The following is a 17,560-nucleotide window of genomic DNA, read 5'->3' as shown; positions in this document are numbered from 1 at the left end:
TAACTTCTCCTGTTTCATTTCTGATTTTATTGATTTGAGTACTCTTTTTTTCTTGATGAGTCTTGCTAAAAGTTTATCAATTTTATCTTCTAAAGAATCAGCTGTTAGTTTTATTGATTTTTGCTATTGTTTTCTTTGTTTCTATTTCATTTATTTCTGCTCTGATCTTTATAAATTCTCTCCTTCTACTAACTTTGGTTTTTGTTTGTTCTTCTGTCTCTAGTATCTTTAGGTGTAAGGTTAGATTGTTTATTTGGGATTTTTCTTGTTTCTTGAGGTAGGATTGCATTGCTATAGACTTCCTTCTTACAACTGCTTTTGCTGCATCCCACAGGTTTTGGATTGTTGTGTTTTCCTTGTCATTTGTCTCTATGTATTTTTTGATTTCCTCTTTGATTTCTTCAGTGATCTCTTGGTTATTTAGTAGCATATTGTTTAGCCTCCATGTGTTTGTGTTTTTTACATTTTTTTCCTTTAATTGATTTCTAATCTCATAGCATTGTGGTCAGAAAAGATGGTTGATATGATTTCAATTTTCTTAAATTTACCAAGGCTTGATCTTTGGCCCAAAATGTGATCTATCCTGGAGAATGTTTCGTGTGCACTTGAGAAGAAAGAGCAATCTGCTGTTTTGGGATGCCACATCCTACAAATATCAGTTAAATCTAGCTGGTCTATTGTGTCATTTAAAGCTTGTGTTTCCTTATTAATTTTCTGTCTGGATGATCTGTCCATTGGTGTAAGTGGGGTGTTAAAGTCCCCCACTATGATTGTGTTACTCTTGATTTCCTCTTTTATAGTTGCTAGCATTTGCCTTATGTATTGCTCCTATACTGAGTGCATATATATTTATAATTGTTATCTACTCTTCTTGAATTGATCCCTTGATCATTGTGTAGTGTCCTTTCTTGTCTCTTGCAATATTTTTTTATTTTCAAATCTATTTTATCTGATGAGTATCACTACTCCAGCTTTATTTTGATTTCCACTTGCATGGAATATCTTTTTCCATCCCCTCACTTTCAGTCTGTATGTGTCTCTAGGTCTGAAGTGGGTCTCTTGTAGACAGCATATATATGGGTCTTGTTTTTGTATCCATTCAGCCAGTCCATGTCTTTTGGTTGGGGCATTTAATGCATTTACATTGAAGGTAATTATCAATATGTATCTTCCTATTGCCATTTTCTTAACTGTTTTGGGTTTGTTTCTGTAGGTCCTTTTCTTTTCTTGTGTTTCCCACGTGGAGAAGTTCCTTTAGCATTTGTTGTAGGGCTGGATTGGTGGTGCTGAATTCTCTTAGCTTTTGCTTGTCTGTGAAGCTTTTGATTTCTCCATCAAATCTGAATGAGATCCTTGCTGGTTAGAGTATTTTTGGTTGTAGGTTCTTCCCTTTCTTCACTTGAAATACATCATGCCACTCCCTTCTGGCCTGCAGAGTTTCTGCTGAGAAATCAGCTGTTACCCTTATGGGAGTTCCCTTGTATGTTATTTGTCGTTTTTCCCTTGTTGCTTTTAATAATTTTTCTTTAATTTTTGTCAATTTGACTACTATGTGTCTTGGCATGTTTCTCCTTGGGCTTATCCTGGCTGGGACTCTTTGTGCTTCCTGGACTTGGGTGGCTATTTCCTTTTCTATGCTAGGGAAGTTTTCAACTATAATCTCTTTCAATATTTTCTCATCCTTTCTCTCTCTCTTCTCCTTCTGGGACCCCTATAATGCAAATGTTGATGCATTTAACATTGTCCCATTCTCTTAGGCTATCTTCGATTTCTTTTCATTCTTTTTTCTTTATTCTTTTCTGCATCAGTGACTTTCATCATTCTTTCTTTAAGGTCTCTTATTCTGCCTCATATACCTGCTGTTGGTTCCTTCTAGTGTATTTTTCATTTCATTTATTCTATTGCTTATCTCCATTTGTTCTTTAATTCTTCTAGGTCTTTGTTAAAATTTTCCTGCATCTTTTTGATCTTTGCATCCAGTCTTTTTTAAAGTCCTGGATCATCTTCACTATCATTATTCTGAATTCTTTTTTGGGAAGGGTGCCTATCTCCACTTCCTTTAGTTGTTTTTCTGGGGTTTTATCTTGTCCCCTCATCTGGTACAAAGTCCTCTGCTTTTTCATTTTCTCTATCTTTCTGTGGCTGTGGTTTTCAGTTCCACAGAATGAAATACTGCTGATAGTGCTTGATACTGCTGTCTGCCCTCTGGTGGAGGAGGCTATCTAAGAGGCTAGTGTATACTTCCTGATGGGAGGGGCTGATGGGGGGTACAGCTGGGTGTTGCTTTGGTGGGTGGAACTCAGTAAAACTTAAATCCCTTGTCTGCCAATGGCTGTGGCTGCATTCCCACCCTGTTCGTTTTTTGGCCCGAGGCTCCCCAGCACTGGAGCTTACAGACTCTTTGATGGGGCTAATGCTGGACTCTGGGAGGGCTCACACCAATGAGAACTTCCCAGAACCCCTGCTGCCAGTGTCCCTGTCCCGGCGGTGAGCCACAGCTACCCCCCACCTCTGCAGGCAACCCTCCAACACCAGCAGGTAGGTCTGTTACAGTCTCCTATGAAGTCACTGCTCCCTCCCCATGGATCCTGGTGTGCACACTACTTCTTGTGTGCCCTCCAAGAGTAGAGTCTCTGTTTCCCCCAGTCCTGTGGAGGTCCTGCAATCATATCCGGCTGGTTTTCAAAGTCTGATTCTCTGGGGATTCCTCCTCCCATTGCTAGACCCCCAGGTTGTGAAGCCTCACGTGGGGCTCAGAACCCTCACTCTAGTGGGTGGACTTCTGTGGTATAACTGTTCTCCAGTTTGTGAGTCGCCCACTTAGTGGTTATGGGATTTTATTTTATCGCAATTGCGCAGCTCCTAACATCTCATTGCATTTTCTCCTTTGTCTCTGGATGTGGGGTGTCTTTTTTGGTGAGTTCCAGTGTCTTCCTATCGATGATTGTTCAGCAGTTAGTTGTAATTCTGGTGCTCTTGTAAGACAGAGGGAGCACAGGTCCTTCTACTCCGCCATTTTGAACCATCTCCCCCACCTCCACTTTTAGACACAAGCCTAGCTCCCAAAAGTTCACTTTGGATCGGAACCCACCTACTGCTTGAGAAATCATGATAACTAATATTCAGTGAGCATGTACTACAAGCAAGACATTCTGGTTAATGTTTTATATTGAATTTCCTCTTGTATATATCACAAAATACTCAAATCCACTTCCCTTACCCCCTCTCTCATCCAAGAGACCTCCACCTTGAAGTTAGTTTTATTTATCATCCCCCAAACCCAATGATGTAGTTCCCCAGGCCTGTCACTTCCACCTCTTTTTATTTTACTTATTCATCCATTTTTCTCCATGCCTACTACCATTACTCTAATCCATGACACTCTGTTTCTTGCTCAAAGTATTGCAATTCTTTCCGTATACTTTCCTTTCCTATCTTCCAATCTACTCTCCATTTTGTTTGTTTGTTTTTGTTTTTTAAAACAAAATGCACTTTATTATATTTCATGATATTTTCAACCAGAAATTCAAGTAGAATTTGGCGGGATTATTCAGGTGCTTCACATGGTATTGACTAGAGTCACCTGGTGTATTCTGGTGAGCTGACTGGAAGACTGGGCTCAGCAGGACCCTCATCCCTCCAAATAGTGTCTCAGACTCTTCCAATGTTATCTCTTCATTTATTCTACTCTCCATTTTGTAACAAGAGTTATTTTTGTTAAACACCAATGTGATTGAAACTTTTCAGTGACTTCCTTGTGCCCTTGGAGTGAAGGAAACAAGCCTCACAAGGCCCTTTCATGACTTGCCCCACCAACCTTTCTAACCTCATCACTCACTATACTTTCCTCCTTTCCTCTGATATAACACTTACGGACTTCTTTCATTTTTTTGGACCAAGCGCTGAGGAAAGAAACAAACAGTGACTACATGAACAGGGAGGGGACAAAATGAATCCACCCACACTCTTCTCAGGCAAGTAAAAAGCCAGCCTGATTCCCAAAATGAGCAAGCTGTTGCTACGTGTTCCAGCAGTGCACAGAGCAGTGTCTTTATTTAATCCCTAGATTTTTTTCTACAAAGACATATTGAGGATTACCTGTGAGATTGTTTTCTGTTACACAATGGGACAGGTTAAGGGAAGTAGCTAATCAGATAAAACAGGTTGGCGAGAGGAGGAGTTCAAACCCTGTGTTATTCTGAAGGGTTGGAGGGAGAAGACAGGTTGCTGCCAGGGTTTGGAAACATAAAGTTTTTTTTTTTAAGTATTGTAAAAAAAAAAAAATATGATGATGAAAAATAAAAAGTATTGTCCCAGATTGCAAAACACTTAAGAGTCTAACTGGGGATATACACATACAATAAATGATACGATAATCCCTGTACTGTAACTGTATAAGCTGCTTCAGGTAATGTAGAGGTGATACAGAAGAGGTTTGCCTGGAGGAGTTTCAGGAGCTTATGGAAAAGCCAGGTGGAGAAATCTATTTGGATATTTGGGTTTTGAGCTCACGATGTGGTTTCAGTGGAAGGCATGGATTTGAGAGCCTTCAGCATGAATCAGAGCTGAAGCCAGGAGACCAGGCAGAGAATGGGATAAAAGAATGACCAAGGATTCAGCCCTGGAAATACTGGATTTAAAGATAAGGAATTCACGTCACATAAAACTGAATGGAAGAGAAGTAAGAGGGAAGAAAAGAGAGAGTGCTTCTACAGACTTCGTTGGAGGAAAGCATTTTCTAAGACAGAAGCTGGCAAGAGTTTTAAATGATGAAAAGAACTTGTATAAAAAGAACAACAAAAATGCCCTTGGATTTAGAAAACAAGCATGACTGACACACTTAGCCACAGCAAATTAAAAGGAATGGCCAGGACAGAACACAAAGTGATGGTCTGAGGAGGGTATATGAGTATGTAGAGAAAGAGTATAATTTACATTTTATCGAAGATGGATACAAAAAGAAAGGCTAGTGATAGGACAGAAGATTAGATAAATGGTATTAAAGGCTTATTAGTTTTGGCTTTTCATTTTGATTTTAAGATGAGAAAGCCTAGATATGATTGTATGCCTAAGTGAAAGAACTACTGAAGTTAAAGATTTTGAAGATACTGTAAAGAAAGAAAACAACTTTTAGGAAAAGACCCCTGGAGATGTGGGAGGTGGGAGTGAAGTAACCCAGCAGAGGTGGTAAAAGAAATGGGAGAAGACATTAAATGTATAAACATACACAGAGGAATTGTGTCTGATGGTTGGTTGGTTAATTTGTCTGTTGGTTTCAGAGATAAGACAGGATTTAAAACAAGTGCATATTTGGTAGCCACTGTCCACTATTTCTTTAAGAAAGTATATTTTAATTCATAGGAAATACAAAAAATAAACCTGTGAATCAAAACAAATTTCAAGCTGGAGGTCTTTTGGACGAGAGAGGGGGACCAAGGAAAGAGAGACAGCGACAAGGAGATAGAAATTCTCTACATATTATTCTTTATCTGGCTCATATAAAGGTCTCTTACCCTTACACAACCATGTAAACAAACCTGGCTACTTAAGGAAAATAATGCCTCATTAAAAGCATCCTCAACATAATTATATATGAACTAGAATCTAAAATCCTGTGGCATTGAAACATCTATAGTTCATTCATCTCTTATAAGGCAAACATATAAGTTAGTGGCAAATTATTTACATCATAATAGTGAATAGTGCTCCCACTGATGAGGAAGAAAACAATTCAAATCTGAAAGAAAAATAAAATTACGATGGTTAAATGTCTGATGTCAGCATGAAGCAAAACAGCTTTTCTTACCTGCCAAAGTGACCTTTCTCTGTCACTTTAGAGTAAGGCAACTTTGTCAACACAGTGTATCATGTGAACAGCTTTTAAATGTTAAAAGGTAATAACTTCAAAGACATAAATGTCTGGCTTAATTTCTTCTATTCATAAAGGTGTTTTGGTTTTGTAGCCTGAGGAAGTTAGCCAATCTTTTATTTAATCTAGCATTCTTACTGAGATATATCTTTTCCTGAGACCAGGATGTTCCCTAGACATGTGTTCCACCTGATGGATTTAGGGAGAGAAAGAGATTTTGCTAATTTACCTGTAATAGAAAAGTTGAGGAATCTCTCCCAGTCTTAGGAGAGGGTTACTCAGTTCAAAGCTAACAAATGATGACAGACACCATCCTGAGACTACACAGTGGCTTCTGCAGTTCATCTTGATTTGATTAGGACTGATGAATAGAAGTTTCCAGAACAATGGTGATGCAAGATTCAAAGTAAGAGGACAAATGTTTCTGCTTTCAATGGACTTCAGGTAGTCAGTGCAACATGGAGATATTGTGATTACATGGTGATAAACAAAGAAAAACGGCAGTAACAAGAGTACTAAATGTCAGTCAAGTGTCATTATTAATTACAGTTTCTGATTAATATTTACTATTAAGATTGTTTTGTAAGGAAAAATTTTAAAATATTTTTAAAGAAGCGTCAAACATGTAAGATCATATATGACCATAAAAAAATTGTTTTAAATCAGATCACAGCCCACATTACCACCTTATGACAAATGATCCAAATTAGTAGGAATGGTATATTTAGAAAAGCCAAAAGTATAAACTTTAATACATACAGATATCTTATATCAGAGGTTTTTTTTTAAATTACCTATATTGAAACACATAGTTTTTAAAAATTGAACAGAGGGAACTTAATAATTACTTCAAAACAGCAAACTAATTCATCTTATTTTCTAAAATTAAAAAGATATTTATGATCCTAAATAAATAAAAAAACACGGCACAGATTAGTTTAAAAGTGGATGAAATGGCTATGAAATTGAATTTATATGATTATGATTATGGTGGCTGTGTTAATATTTAGGATTGCCCTGCAGGAAAGCTTTAGGGCAGGTCTTCACATCTTTATAAATCTCTATGACTACATCTAATTGTCATCTCAAAAGCTTTCTTCACTTACAAAGCCAAGCAAATGTTACAATCTGCAAACAGAAATTATAGGTGCAGCAAGGTGTTGTTTGATCATTATTAGGTAATTGTTGGACAGTTTTCAGAATCTCTACAGCTACAAAACCAGTTTTAGGTGAAGTTCAAGATCAGACTGCTATATGACTTGGCATAGTAATTGGTATAATAATCACAAAAAGGAGACAGTCTTCAACTTTCATTCTCTATCATACTTCCTACTCCACCTCAGCAAGATCCTTCCAATAAGTGACATATTATTTCAAATACACTGCAAATTAATTCAGGTTGGAAGAAATCTCAGGAATCCACAAGTTTAATGGTTTGTAAGCTCTCTTTGGGGCAATGAAATTCTCTTTTCTTTTTTTTCCCTAAGAAAATTTATATAGAACTCTAAGCATGAAGGGAATCAAAATGGAACATCTTGAGTTGAAGAGAGGCCCAGGGTGCACAGCCAAAGGTGGGGCTTTGCGCCACTGCCGTCCTGGCTCCACACCGGGGCTCTGTATGTGTATGTGTATGTGATGTCACAGATTGGCTTACATATATAGGTTTATGTATATGTGTATATACATGTGTGTGTATATATATTTGCATGTATATGTGTTTATGTAAAATATAAACATATGTGTGTATGTATAATCTTCCTCTAAGTGCTCCAACCCTGAGTATTTTATTTTCAAACTTAAGAGGAAAGAATTTTTCTTTTAAAAAAGAAGTTGGTTTTCTTCCCAAGTGATATAATGAGGCCAGTATAACACATATCAAAAACCTGACAAAGAATTTTTAATAAATAGAAGTAAATCCCTCAAAAACCAAAAAATATTTAATGTTAGGAAATGAAAACCAGCAATATATTAAAATTTCAATTCACCATAACCAAGTGAGGCTCATGCCTCAGAGACAAGCATAATTTCAGATCTGAAAGTTAAATGACATAATACACCACATTGAAAGAATAAAATCACATTGTCATTTCATTAGATACATTACAAACATTTAACAAGTTCAATACCCATTTATGTAAAAACTGTCAGCAAATTAGGAACAGAAGGGACTTTCAATCTGACAAAAGCCAACTATGAGAACTCTTCAGATGTTTATTAGTGAAGTATTGAACAATGTCCTCCTAAGATCCAGAGCAAGGTAATTGCAATGAATATTGTCCTGGGGACTTCCCTGGTGGTGCAGTGGTTAAGAATCTGCCTGACAATGCAGGGGACACGGGTTTGAGCCCTGGTCCAGGAACATCCCACATGCCGCAGAGCAACTAAATCAGTGTACCACAGCTACTGAGCCTGTGTTCTAGAGCCCACAAGCCACAACTACTGAAGCCCACACTTCTAGAGCCCATGCTCCACAACAAGAGAAGCCACCCCAATGAGAAGCCCGTGCACAGCACTGAAGAGTAGTCCCCCACCGCTCACAGCAACTAGAGGAAGCCCATGTGCAGCAATGAAGACCCAATGCAGCCAAAAAATAAAATTAATTAGTTAATTAATTAATTAATTAAAACAAGAGAGAGAGAAATCTTCACTTATGGCCATAATTAAAAATATATATATATATTGTCCTGGAAGCCCTAGCCAGTACACTAATTAAGAAGGGAAAATCAAAGTATAAATATTGGAAAGGAGGAATTAAAGCTGTCTCTGGTTACAGAGGATATGATTGTGCACAAAATCCTAGAAAATGTAAAAAATATACTAGAAATTATACATGAAACTTTCAAGGATATGATTGGGAAGACCAAAGTAAAAACGAAGGCATTCCTATATACTGTCAATAAACATTTGGAAAATATTATTGTAGATGAAATTTTTCCAAAATAACTCAGGAATAAATTTGAGAAAAGATTTGCAAGACTTCAATACTAAAAAAGTAAACTATTTCTGAGGAAATTGAAGAGGACTTTATGCATTAATTGGAAGTCTCAATAATAGTAAGATGTCAAGCCTTCCCAAATTTATAGATATCATGCAATACCAATCAAAATCCTATTAGCCTTTCTTTTTCAGAAATTGACAAAATATCTTAATATTTTTATGGAAAAGGCAGGCAACACTAGAAACAATTTTGAAAAAAAGAACAAAGTTGAAGTCAGCATAGTATTAGCATGAGGATAGACATATAGATCAATGGAACAGAAGAGAGAAGTCAGAAATAGTCACATTATGGTCAATTGACTTTAGACTCAAGCATTATTGTAATCTAACGAGAAAGGATGGTCTTTTCAATGAATGGTGCTAGAAGAACTGGGTGTCTGCATGGAAAAGAAAATGAGCTTCGATCTCCACCTCCCAGTATAAAGACAATGTAATTAATGTACCTGTTCAGACACTGCCGCTGCTAAGGTGTCCCCAGCACTGTCTCCTGAAACACAGATTCGGGTGCGACCCACTCCATATCTTGTAAGAATTTTATTCTGAAGAAAAAACCTGACTACAGTGATGCTGTCTTCAAACTGAGCAGGAAAGCAGTGTTGAGGAGCTAGTCTATACCTTTGAAAAAGAATAATTTATGTAAACAATTTTTGAAAGTACCATTTATGGCTGTATCTGTGCATGTAGCTTTTGAATACCAAATGGATGCATTTTTTTTTAATTTTTTATTTTTTACAATAAACTGCATATATTTAGAGTGTAAAATTTGGTATCCCAATCTCCCAATTCATTCCCCCTCAACCCTCCCCGCTTTCCCCACTTGGTGTCCATATGTTTGCTCTCTACATCTGTGTCTCTATTTCTGCCTTGCAAACCCATTGATTTGTACCATTTTTCTATAGTCCACATATATGTCTTAATATACAATATTTGTTTTTCTCTTTCTGACTCACCTCACTCTGTATGACAGTCTCTAGGTCCATCCATGTCTCTACAAATGTCCCAATTTCATTCCTTTTTACAGCTGAGTAATAGTCCAGTGTATATATGTACCACATCTTCTTTACCCATTCATCTGTTGATGGACATTTAGGTTGCTTCCATGTCCTGGCTATTGTAAATAGTGCTGCAATGAACATGGGAGTGCATGTGTCTTTTTGAATTATGGTGTTCTCTGGGTATATGCCCAGTAGTGGGATTGCTGGGTCATATGGTAGTTCTATTTTTAATTTTGCAAGGAACCTCCATGCTGTTCTCCACAGTGGCTGTATCAATTTACATTCCCACCAGGAGTGCAAGAGTGCTTCCCTTTTCTCCACATCCTCTCCAGCACTTACCATTTGTAGATTTTCTGATGATGCCCATTCTAACCAGTGTGAGGAGATACCTCATTGTAGTTTTGATTTGCATTTCTCTAATAATTAGTGATGTTGAGCATCTTTTCATGTGTTTGTTGGCCATCTGTATGTCTTCTTTGGAGAAATGTCTATTTAGGTCTTCCGCCCATTTGTGGGTTGGGTTATTTGCTTTTTTGGTATTAAGCAGCATGAGCTGCTTGTATATTTTGGAGATTAATCCTTTGTCCGTTGCTTTGTTGGCAACTATTTTCTCCCATTCTGAGGGTTGCCTTCTTGTCTTGTTTATGGTTTCTTTTGCTGTGCAAAAGCTTTTAAGTTTTATTAGGTCCCATTTGTTTATTCTTGATTTTATTTCCATGATTCTAGGAGGTGGGTCAAAAAGGATCTTGCTTTGATGTATGTCATAGAGTGTTCTGCCTATGTTTTCCTCTAGTATTTTCTACTTTAGATCATCACAGGAACACTGCTTTTCCTGATCATTGTTAGAACTCTTTTTAAATTTTTGGTATGGTAATGTCATATTTTGCAATACATATATATTTTACAGGTTTAAAAGTTATTCTCATTGCAGAACAAATTGATCCATAAATTTCTTTTGTGTCCATGGTTTTTTTTATCACTTTTTGTTTGGTATATTTTTCTTCTCATTTAGGATACAGGGTTGATCCGGTTCAACAATTCTAATGTCTATAAAAAAACCTCAGAAATTTCATTTATTAATTCTGCCAATTTTTAAACTTATTTACATCTTTTTAAAAATTTTTATAATTCTTTCTTTCAACCTTCTTTGGATTTATTTTTTCTAACATCTTGAATGAAAATTTAAGCCTATTATTTTTTTACATATTGTTATAGGGATAGGAGACTATGAAATTTTCTCGCAGTACACCAGGTTTGGTTGTATCCGCTAGATTGTATATTTAGTATGTACCTCTATAGCTATATGTCCACCTTTCTATATATCTCCACACATAAAATGGAATGAAAATTTTTACCTTCTGAATATTTTACAAGTTTTAATACCTTAATTTTGCAGAAGGTTTTAATAAACTTCTGAAATATAATTTCTACGTATCTGAAAGTTTAAAAACGTTTTGTAGCCCATGCAAGGATGATTCTGAAGGAGTCCACCACTTGGACAACTGCAGATGGAGTCTGTGGTAGAATTCAAGTATTGCTATCCAGTGGCATCTGTTGGGACTAGTATTAAGCTTTTTTTTTCCTATATATTGGTGTTTCAACATCTGAGGTCTTTCTGAGATAAGCCACCAACTTTCCTGTGAGAACATTTTTCATATACAAATCAATCAGTTCGGAATTCCTACCCCCACAGCCTCCTTTATCCTAAGCACCCCAGGGCCAAGTACCAGACAGAGACAACCCCTATACCTGAGAGCGCACTGAAATTATTCAAACTAGTCAATCCTAAACGTTGCTTACCCTGTGATGCCTACATTCTCTCCCATGGAAAACACATTAAAGCTCTTGTCCACATTTCCCCCGGTTCCCTCTACATTCTGACCAACTCATGGTGTGTCATGCCTCCTCCTCCTGGAACCTGTAAGAACCATCTTTTAATTGGCAGTCATCTCCTGATCTATTTACCTCACCATACTAGAATAATAATAAAACCTATGTTTTAAACAAACTTATAGATTCAAACCGGCCTCATAAAGGAAAACTGTTTGCCTATATCTGCACTATGGGGCAAAAAGCTCCTGTCACAGAAGGCCACCTGATAATCTTGGACATGTGCTACTTACTGTGTCACTTACAATGTCAGAGAAATCTCAGTAAGAATCTGGGTTTGTGCTTTATTAACATTTTTGTCCCTCAACTTTCCTCTCCTTTTCCCCAACCCATTCATGATTTATAAAGACTCATTACATATTTCATTCAGCAGTTTGAGGTGTATGTACATAAAAGTTTTCTTCAGACATCCTGGCTACTGCACTATGAAGACAAAACTGAATATACAAACTTCCTGAACACTGAAGACACAGCGGCAGCAAAAGCTTTACAGGGAGGTTGGAGCATTTTAGGGAGGTTTGCTGAACACAAAGGAGGCCACTGTGGTTACAGTGGTTAGGGTTCCTTAATGTTCTTACAGAGCTGGGAAGGCAATGGGAGACCTTGAGAAGAGGAGTAACACAATCTTTCATTTTATTTATTTATTTTTTTGAGGCAAGAGACTATTTTACTGATTTTTGTATTTTAAACACCCATCACAGTGATTAACAGGTGAAAGACATTTGATACAATTAGTTTCATACATCATAACAGATTTCTATTAGTAGAAAATCTAAGTGATCTTTCATTTTAAAAAGATCATTCTGTTCGACATGTTGCAAACTGATTCTAAGGATTCAAAATGAAAGAGGAGAGAGGAGTTAGAATTCCATTGGACTATTGCCAGCATAAATTGACAGTGAATTAGATCAGGGTGTTAGCAATGGAAGTAAGAATAAAAAATGGTTGGATACAGGATATATTTTGGTTAAGAGGATTTAATTAGGATACCTATGACAGAAAAAAAAGACAAAAAATAGAGAGTTTTTGCTTGTTTGTTTTGGTTTTGCTTTGCTTCCATTTTGGCCTGATAACTGGAAATACGGAGTTGCTATTTGCAGAAATGAGAAAGATGAATATCAGCAGTTATTTGAATGAAGATCAGAAATTTAAGTTTGAGGTTTTTATTTATGGTTTGTAAAGTATGCATATGGTTGTATATGTATACTAATCTGGAGTTAAGAAGGTTCAGGCTGGAGATGTGAGTTTGGGTTTCATCTTACAGATCACTGAAAGCCATGAGACTGGATGGCATCACCAGAGGATGGGTTAAAAAGATACCTGAATCCAGAAGCACCCCACTGAGAAGAGATTAGGGAACAAAGACAGATGCAGAAAATGTGATTAAGAACGAAAGAGAGATGGCAGCCAGGGGCCTATGCAAGGAAGTGGTCATAATGACTGACTGTAGAACTAAATCTGACTAAGGAAGAAAAGAAAAAGTAAGAGCAGTATGAGGAATTGTAAAATGCTAGTATAATTCCAGTACATGGAAATTAGGAGTATTAGTGGGAGTGACCTACAGTGACAGCAGGTTACAGTAAGATAGTAGCCTATCTGATATCAAGATTACAAGGTGGAGTTTTTGTTAGTAACAAGGTCTAAGCCATGATCATAAGAACATATGGTTTATGCAGAATAGAGGGTGAGATTATTAGGGGAAGCGCAAGTGAAACAATTTATAGTCCATGCTGTTAGTTGTATCATCTACATAGGTTTTGAAATCCCCAATTGTAATGGCAGAGGTAGTGACAGTGAGCTTAAAGGTGCAATCGTTGAGACGTGAGAGCCAGGGACGCAGAGCTCAGAAGGTGACTACATAATGGAAGGGTAACTGGTGACGGAATCTGCCACCATGATGCAGGAGGCTGCAGGCAAAGAGAATAGTCTGGTAGCAGCGATGAGCAAGGAAGGTACTTACCACACATTCACCTCCTATCCTATGATTAACGTGGGAGGGAAAATAGAAAATAGAAGCCTGGTCCTCAATCCAGTACTACATCTTAGAGGAAAGTTAATGGAAGGCACAGACAAAATCTTACCGAGGTTGCTCATGATGATCCAACAGTTCCAGAGAGCTCAGTGGAAAGACTATAGGCATTGGGAAGGGGTTGTGGGAAGGGCAGAATCGGGGGCAGGGAATGCCTTACAGAGATCAGGGTGTGGGACATGAGGGTGATGGGGAGTGAGGACTGATGTAGAGAGACGTAAAGATCAATGAGTAATAACCAGTCCTGGTGGCTTAGGATGCAAGAAGCCACCCCAACACCTATAACTATTCATCCCATTGTACTTTGTAAAAACCAAAAGTAGGGATCTGGATGAACTTTTGTACTAGAAATTTAATCTGAGGTAAAGAATAGGGAATTCTGTTCTTGTTGCTTTGTTAGTTATTGCTTCGCCCCCCACCCCTCACTATATCTTCAGACTGGAATTCTAGGAAAACACGGTACACTTAATATCACTTTGTTGCATCATTATTATTTATATAGCTTTCAAAAAGTATTTTGTCTCATAAGTCATGTCCATATTTAAATATATCTTTCTATTCCAAATTAAGACTATGCCCCCACCTGGTAATTAACATACATTGATTTATGGGTAGGTGGTTTGAGGGAGGTAAAAGAGTGGGACATAGAGATGCAAGTAAAACAGACAAACGCCCTCTCCCACTGAGTACATAGATATTACAGTACACAAGTATCCCAATGATGCTCCATTGGGAACCATAGGTATGATTCATGGATACATCTCTCTCATGAAATACATAACTACGAGCATCCCTATTTTCCACAAGTACTTTAAACCATTTATTCGTATAGAGTTTGTGACCTAACTGCCAGTTGTTTATCCATTTCTCACTTATGGGTTTACAAGAAAAAATGCTAATTTTGTTCACAATGCTGTGCCCAGGTTAAAAAATATGACTCCTTGAGCAAACTTGACAGTTACGGAAAAGGAGACATAAAATGAGACATGTATTGGATGTGACTTCCAGAGATGCCATTGTTTTTCTTGATAAAAACAGAAATAAAAGTTTGTGATTCTCCCATTCCCCTAATCCACACCTCTTTCTGCCTGATAATAGCTGAGGAGGAAAGTAAACAAGCCTTGATTGCTGATGGCCTTGAGGAGAACCTATACTAGCTCTGAGCAGCCTTCCTCAGTGTTTCTCCAAAATTTTCAAATATTACAGAACGTATGGTCATTACAGTTTATTCTCCACTCCATGGTCTATGTTATAGACTGAATGTTTGTGTCCCCCCAAATAGCATATATTGAAACCCCACCCTCTCTGTGATGGCATTAGGAGGTGGTGCCTTTGGGAGATAATTAGGATTAAAGGAGTTCATAAGAGTGGAACCCTCGTGAATGAGATTAGTACCCTGTAAGAGTCATGAAAGAGCTTGCTCCCCCCCACCCCCCGCTCCTTGTTCTCTGCCATGGGAGGATACAATACAATGCAATGCAGAAGAGGGCTCTCACCAGAATTTGACCATGTTGACACCCTGAACCTCCAGAACTGTAAGAAACAAATTTCTATTGTTTATAAGCCACTAACTCTATAGTTTTCTGTGATAGCCCCCAAACTAAGACAGTCCAACAACATTTATTTTTCACTCTACTAAGCCCATACAGACACAAGAACTTTCAGAGATTCAAATTTTTCAATTCAGTTTTGTGATTTCTTCTATGTCCTGAGCTTCTCTCACTACTGCTACATGTAGAGCCACTGCCTCCCACCTATATGCCCCTAATTTGTCACAAGAATAGAGTTGCTTTTTCCTAAAGTTCCTATGAAATCGTGTCTTTAATTCTGGTATCTGACCACAGGAATAGGTTTGCATTAAGGAGTGAATTTTGGAGTGATAAACAAATGACATTACATCGAGGCAAACACGTTGAAAAAGAGTTGGCACATAATTCATATTAGTGCCTACAAGGCAGCATTTGAAGGATCTAAATCCGTGCCAATTGAGGCTCCGGCATTTCACAAGCCAGATGTATTCGTTTAAAACTTTCTTCTCAACAGTAATACTATTAGGCAGTCAAAAACTAGGGCTGTAAATTAGAGCTATAAGAAAAAACCATATAAAATAGATATTAGTTAAGGTACAGAAGTGAGTAAACAACACTTACAATAAATGATAGAGAAAAATCTGCTGAGTTTAAAAGAAACAACAAAACACAATGGCTATGAGGACTTAGGTCACAGATGATAAACATCAGTTCAAACACAACCCTCTGATTCTCATTAATGTGTTTCCTATTCGGAGGCTTATATACTTTTACGAACCACTGCTCAGATTTTTACTACAAATTTTCACTTAGCCAACTCATATACAGATTTTCCATTCTATATCCAACTTTAAATCCATGATAGGAAAGTGCTCCATGGAATCCATCCGCAATGTGGTCATGGGTCACCCTAACGCCAGCGTTCCGAAGTCGGGTGACATACATGATTCCATCGTCCCTTAAGACGTCATATTGACAGGTCATGATATAGGTCAGGGGTAAATTACGCAACTTGTTGTCACCAGCCAACAAGGGAGCTGCCCTCATGTCTAGGAACCCTGGATATTTTTTAGCCAGCTCAGAACCACCGTAAGTTGGACTGTTTTAAAAATGCCCTTTCTTAAACTCCTCAGGGAGCAAAGAACTCCAGTTAACAAATTTGAATAGATGGCTTGATTCCACTGGTACATGTTGATTGAAGAGCATGGCGTTTTCAAGCGATCTGTCCGTGGTAAAGTATTCACTCCACAATCTGACCATATATGATTTGGGCAGCACAGGAAAATGTGAGTTTTCCTGATATGATGGTAAATCCATATCAAGAGTCTGAAGGGCAGGATAAAGTAAAGACTGGGTCTTGAGTTTGATCTTGACATCCGGGTCATCTATGAGCTGAAAATAATTTGAAGTTGGTCAAATCGTAATTTCATTTAAAAATATATGTTTAATTTAAAAACAATAGGTTGATATGAGATAAATTCTGAATCTCAAAAAGATAATCAGAAACAACAAGAAATATATCTCACACAACATTCCAATTCTCAGTTATATCTAAGACTAGTGAATATATTTAAATACTATGAACATAAACAAAATGATTTGTGCTACTTTCCTTATGGGTGGGGAAAAAGGCCATCTAATCTGTGATTAAAAAGCAAAAGATCTACTCTTACAACTAAGAATGGCAGAGGAAACATTTTTTAAGTACAAAATTTATATACATATATTATATCTCAACAGGCTTTAACATATAAGGGAAAAATCACGTCACTAGGAATTCCAATTTGACTCTGACACTAAACAAATCCTGGGTAAAAGCCTAATTCATTTTCATGTTTATGTGCTTTAAACATTCAGATTACTCTAGCACATTAAGACAAAGTTATCTATAAATCAATATGCATATATTTGGGGTGTACTAAAATTTTCCCGTCAATAGGATACATGACCAAAATATTTGGAAACCTGCAATATTGAGCATTACAGTTTAGGTGATTTTTTTTTTGTGTACATTTACTTGGTCCCCAAATTGGAATGCCCATTTTGTCTCAAAGATTAGCTTCTCCAAGTGTGGTCCCTGTACCACTAGCACCTGAATCATCCAGGGATTTGTCTGAAATGAGAATTCTTACAACCTAGCCCAGACTCACTAAATCAAGTGGGGACAAACCAGCAATATGGGTTTCATCAAGTCTTTGAGGTGATTTTGATGCATGTAAAAATTTAACCTACACTGATGTAGGTCATATAT

General features: G+C 37.3%; 1 protein-coding gene across 1 annotated transcript in view; it reads right to left on the bottom strand.

Annotated features, from left to right (window-relative positions):
- Window positions 1-7,659: 7,659 nt before the first annotated feature.
- Window positions 7,660-17,560, bottom strand: part of LOC130855884 (arylacetamide deacetylase-like) — a 45,432-nt gene continuing 35,531 nt past the window's right edge. The window contains 1 exon segment of the mRNA XM_057739918.1: window positions 7,660-16,701. Within this exon segment, the coding sequence (XP_057595901.1) occupies window positions 16,105-16,701 (597 nt within the window). The 3' untranslated portion in view covers window positions 7,660-16,104.

The sequence above is a fragment of the Hippopotamus amphibius genome, chromosome 6, assembly GCF_030028045.1.
Source record: "Hippopotamus amphibius kiboko isolate mHipAmp2 chromosome 6, mHipAmp2.hap2, whole genome shotgun sequence".
NCBI classification, from domain to species: domain Eukaryota; kingdom Metazoa; phylum Chordata; class Mammalia; order Artiodactyla; family Hippopotamidae; genus Hippopotamus; species Hippopotamus amphibius.
Note: the sequence above shows the minus strand (reverse complement) of the source record. Positions and strands in the feature narration are given on the sequence as shown.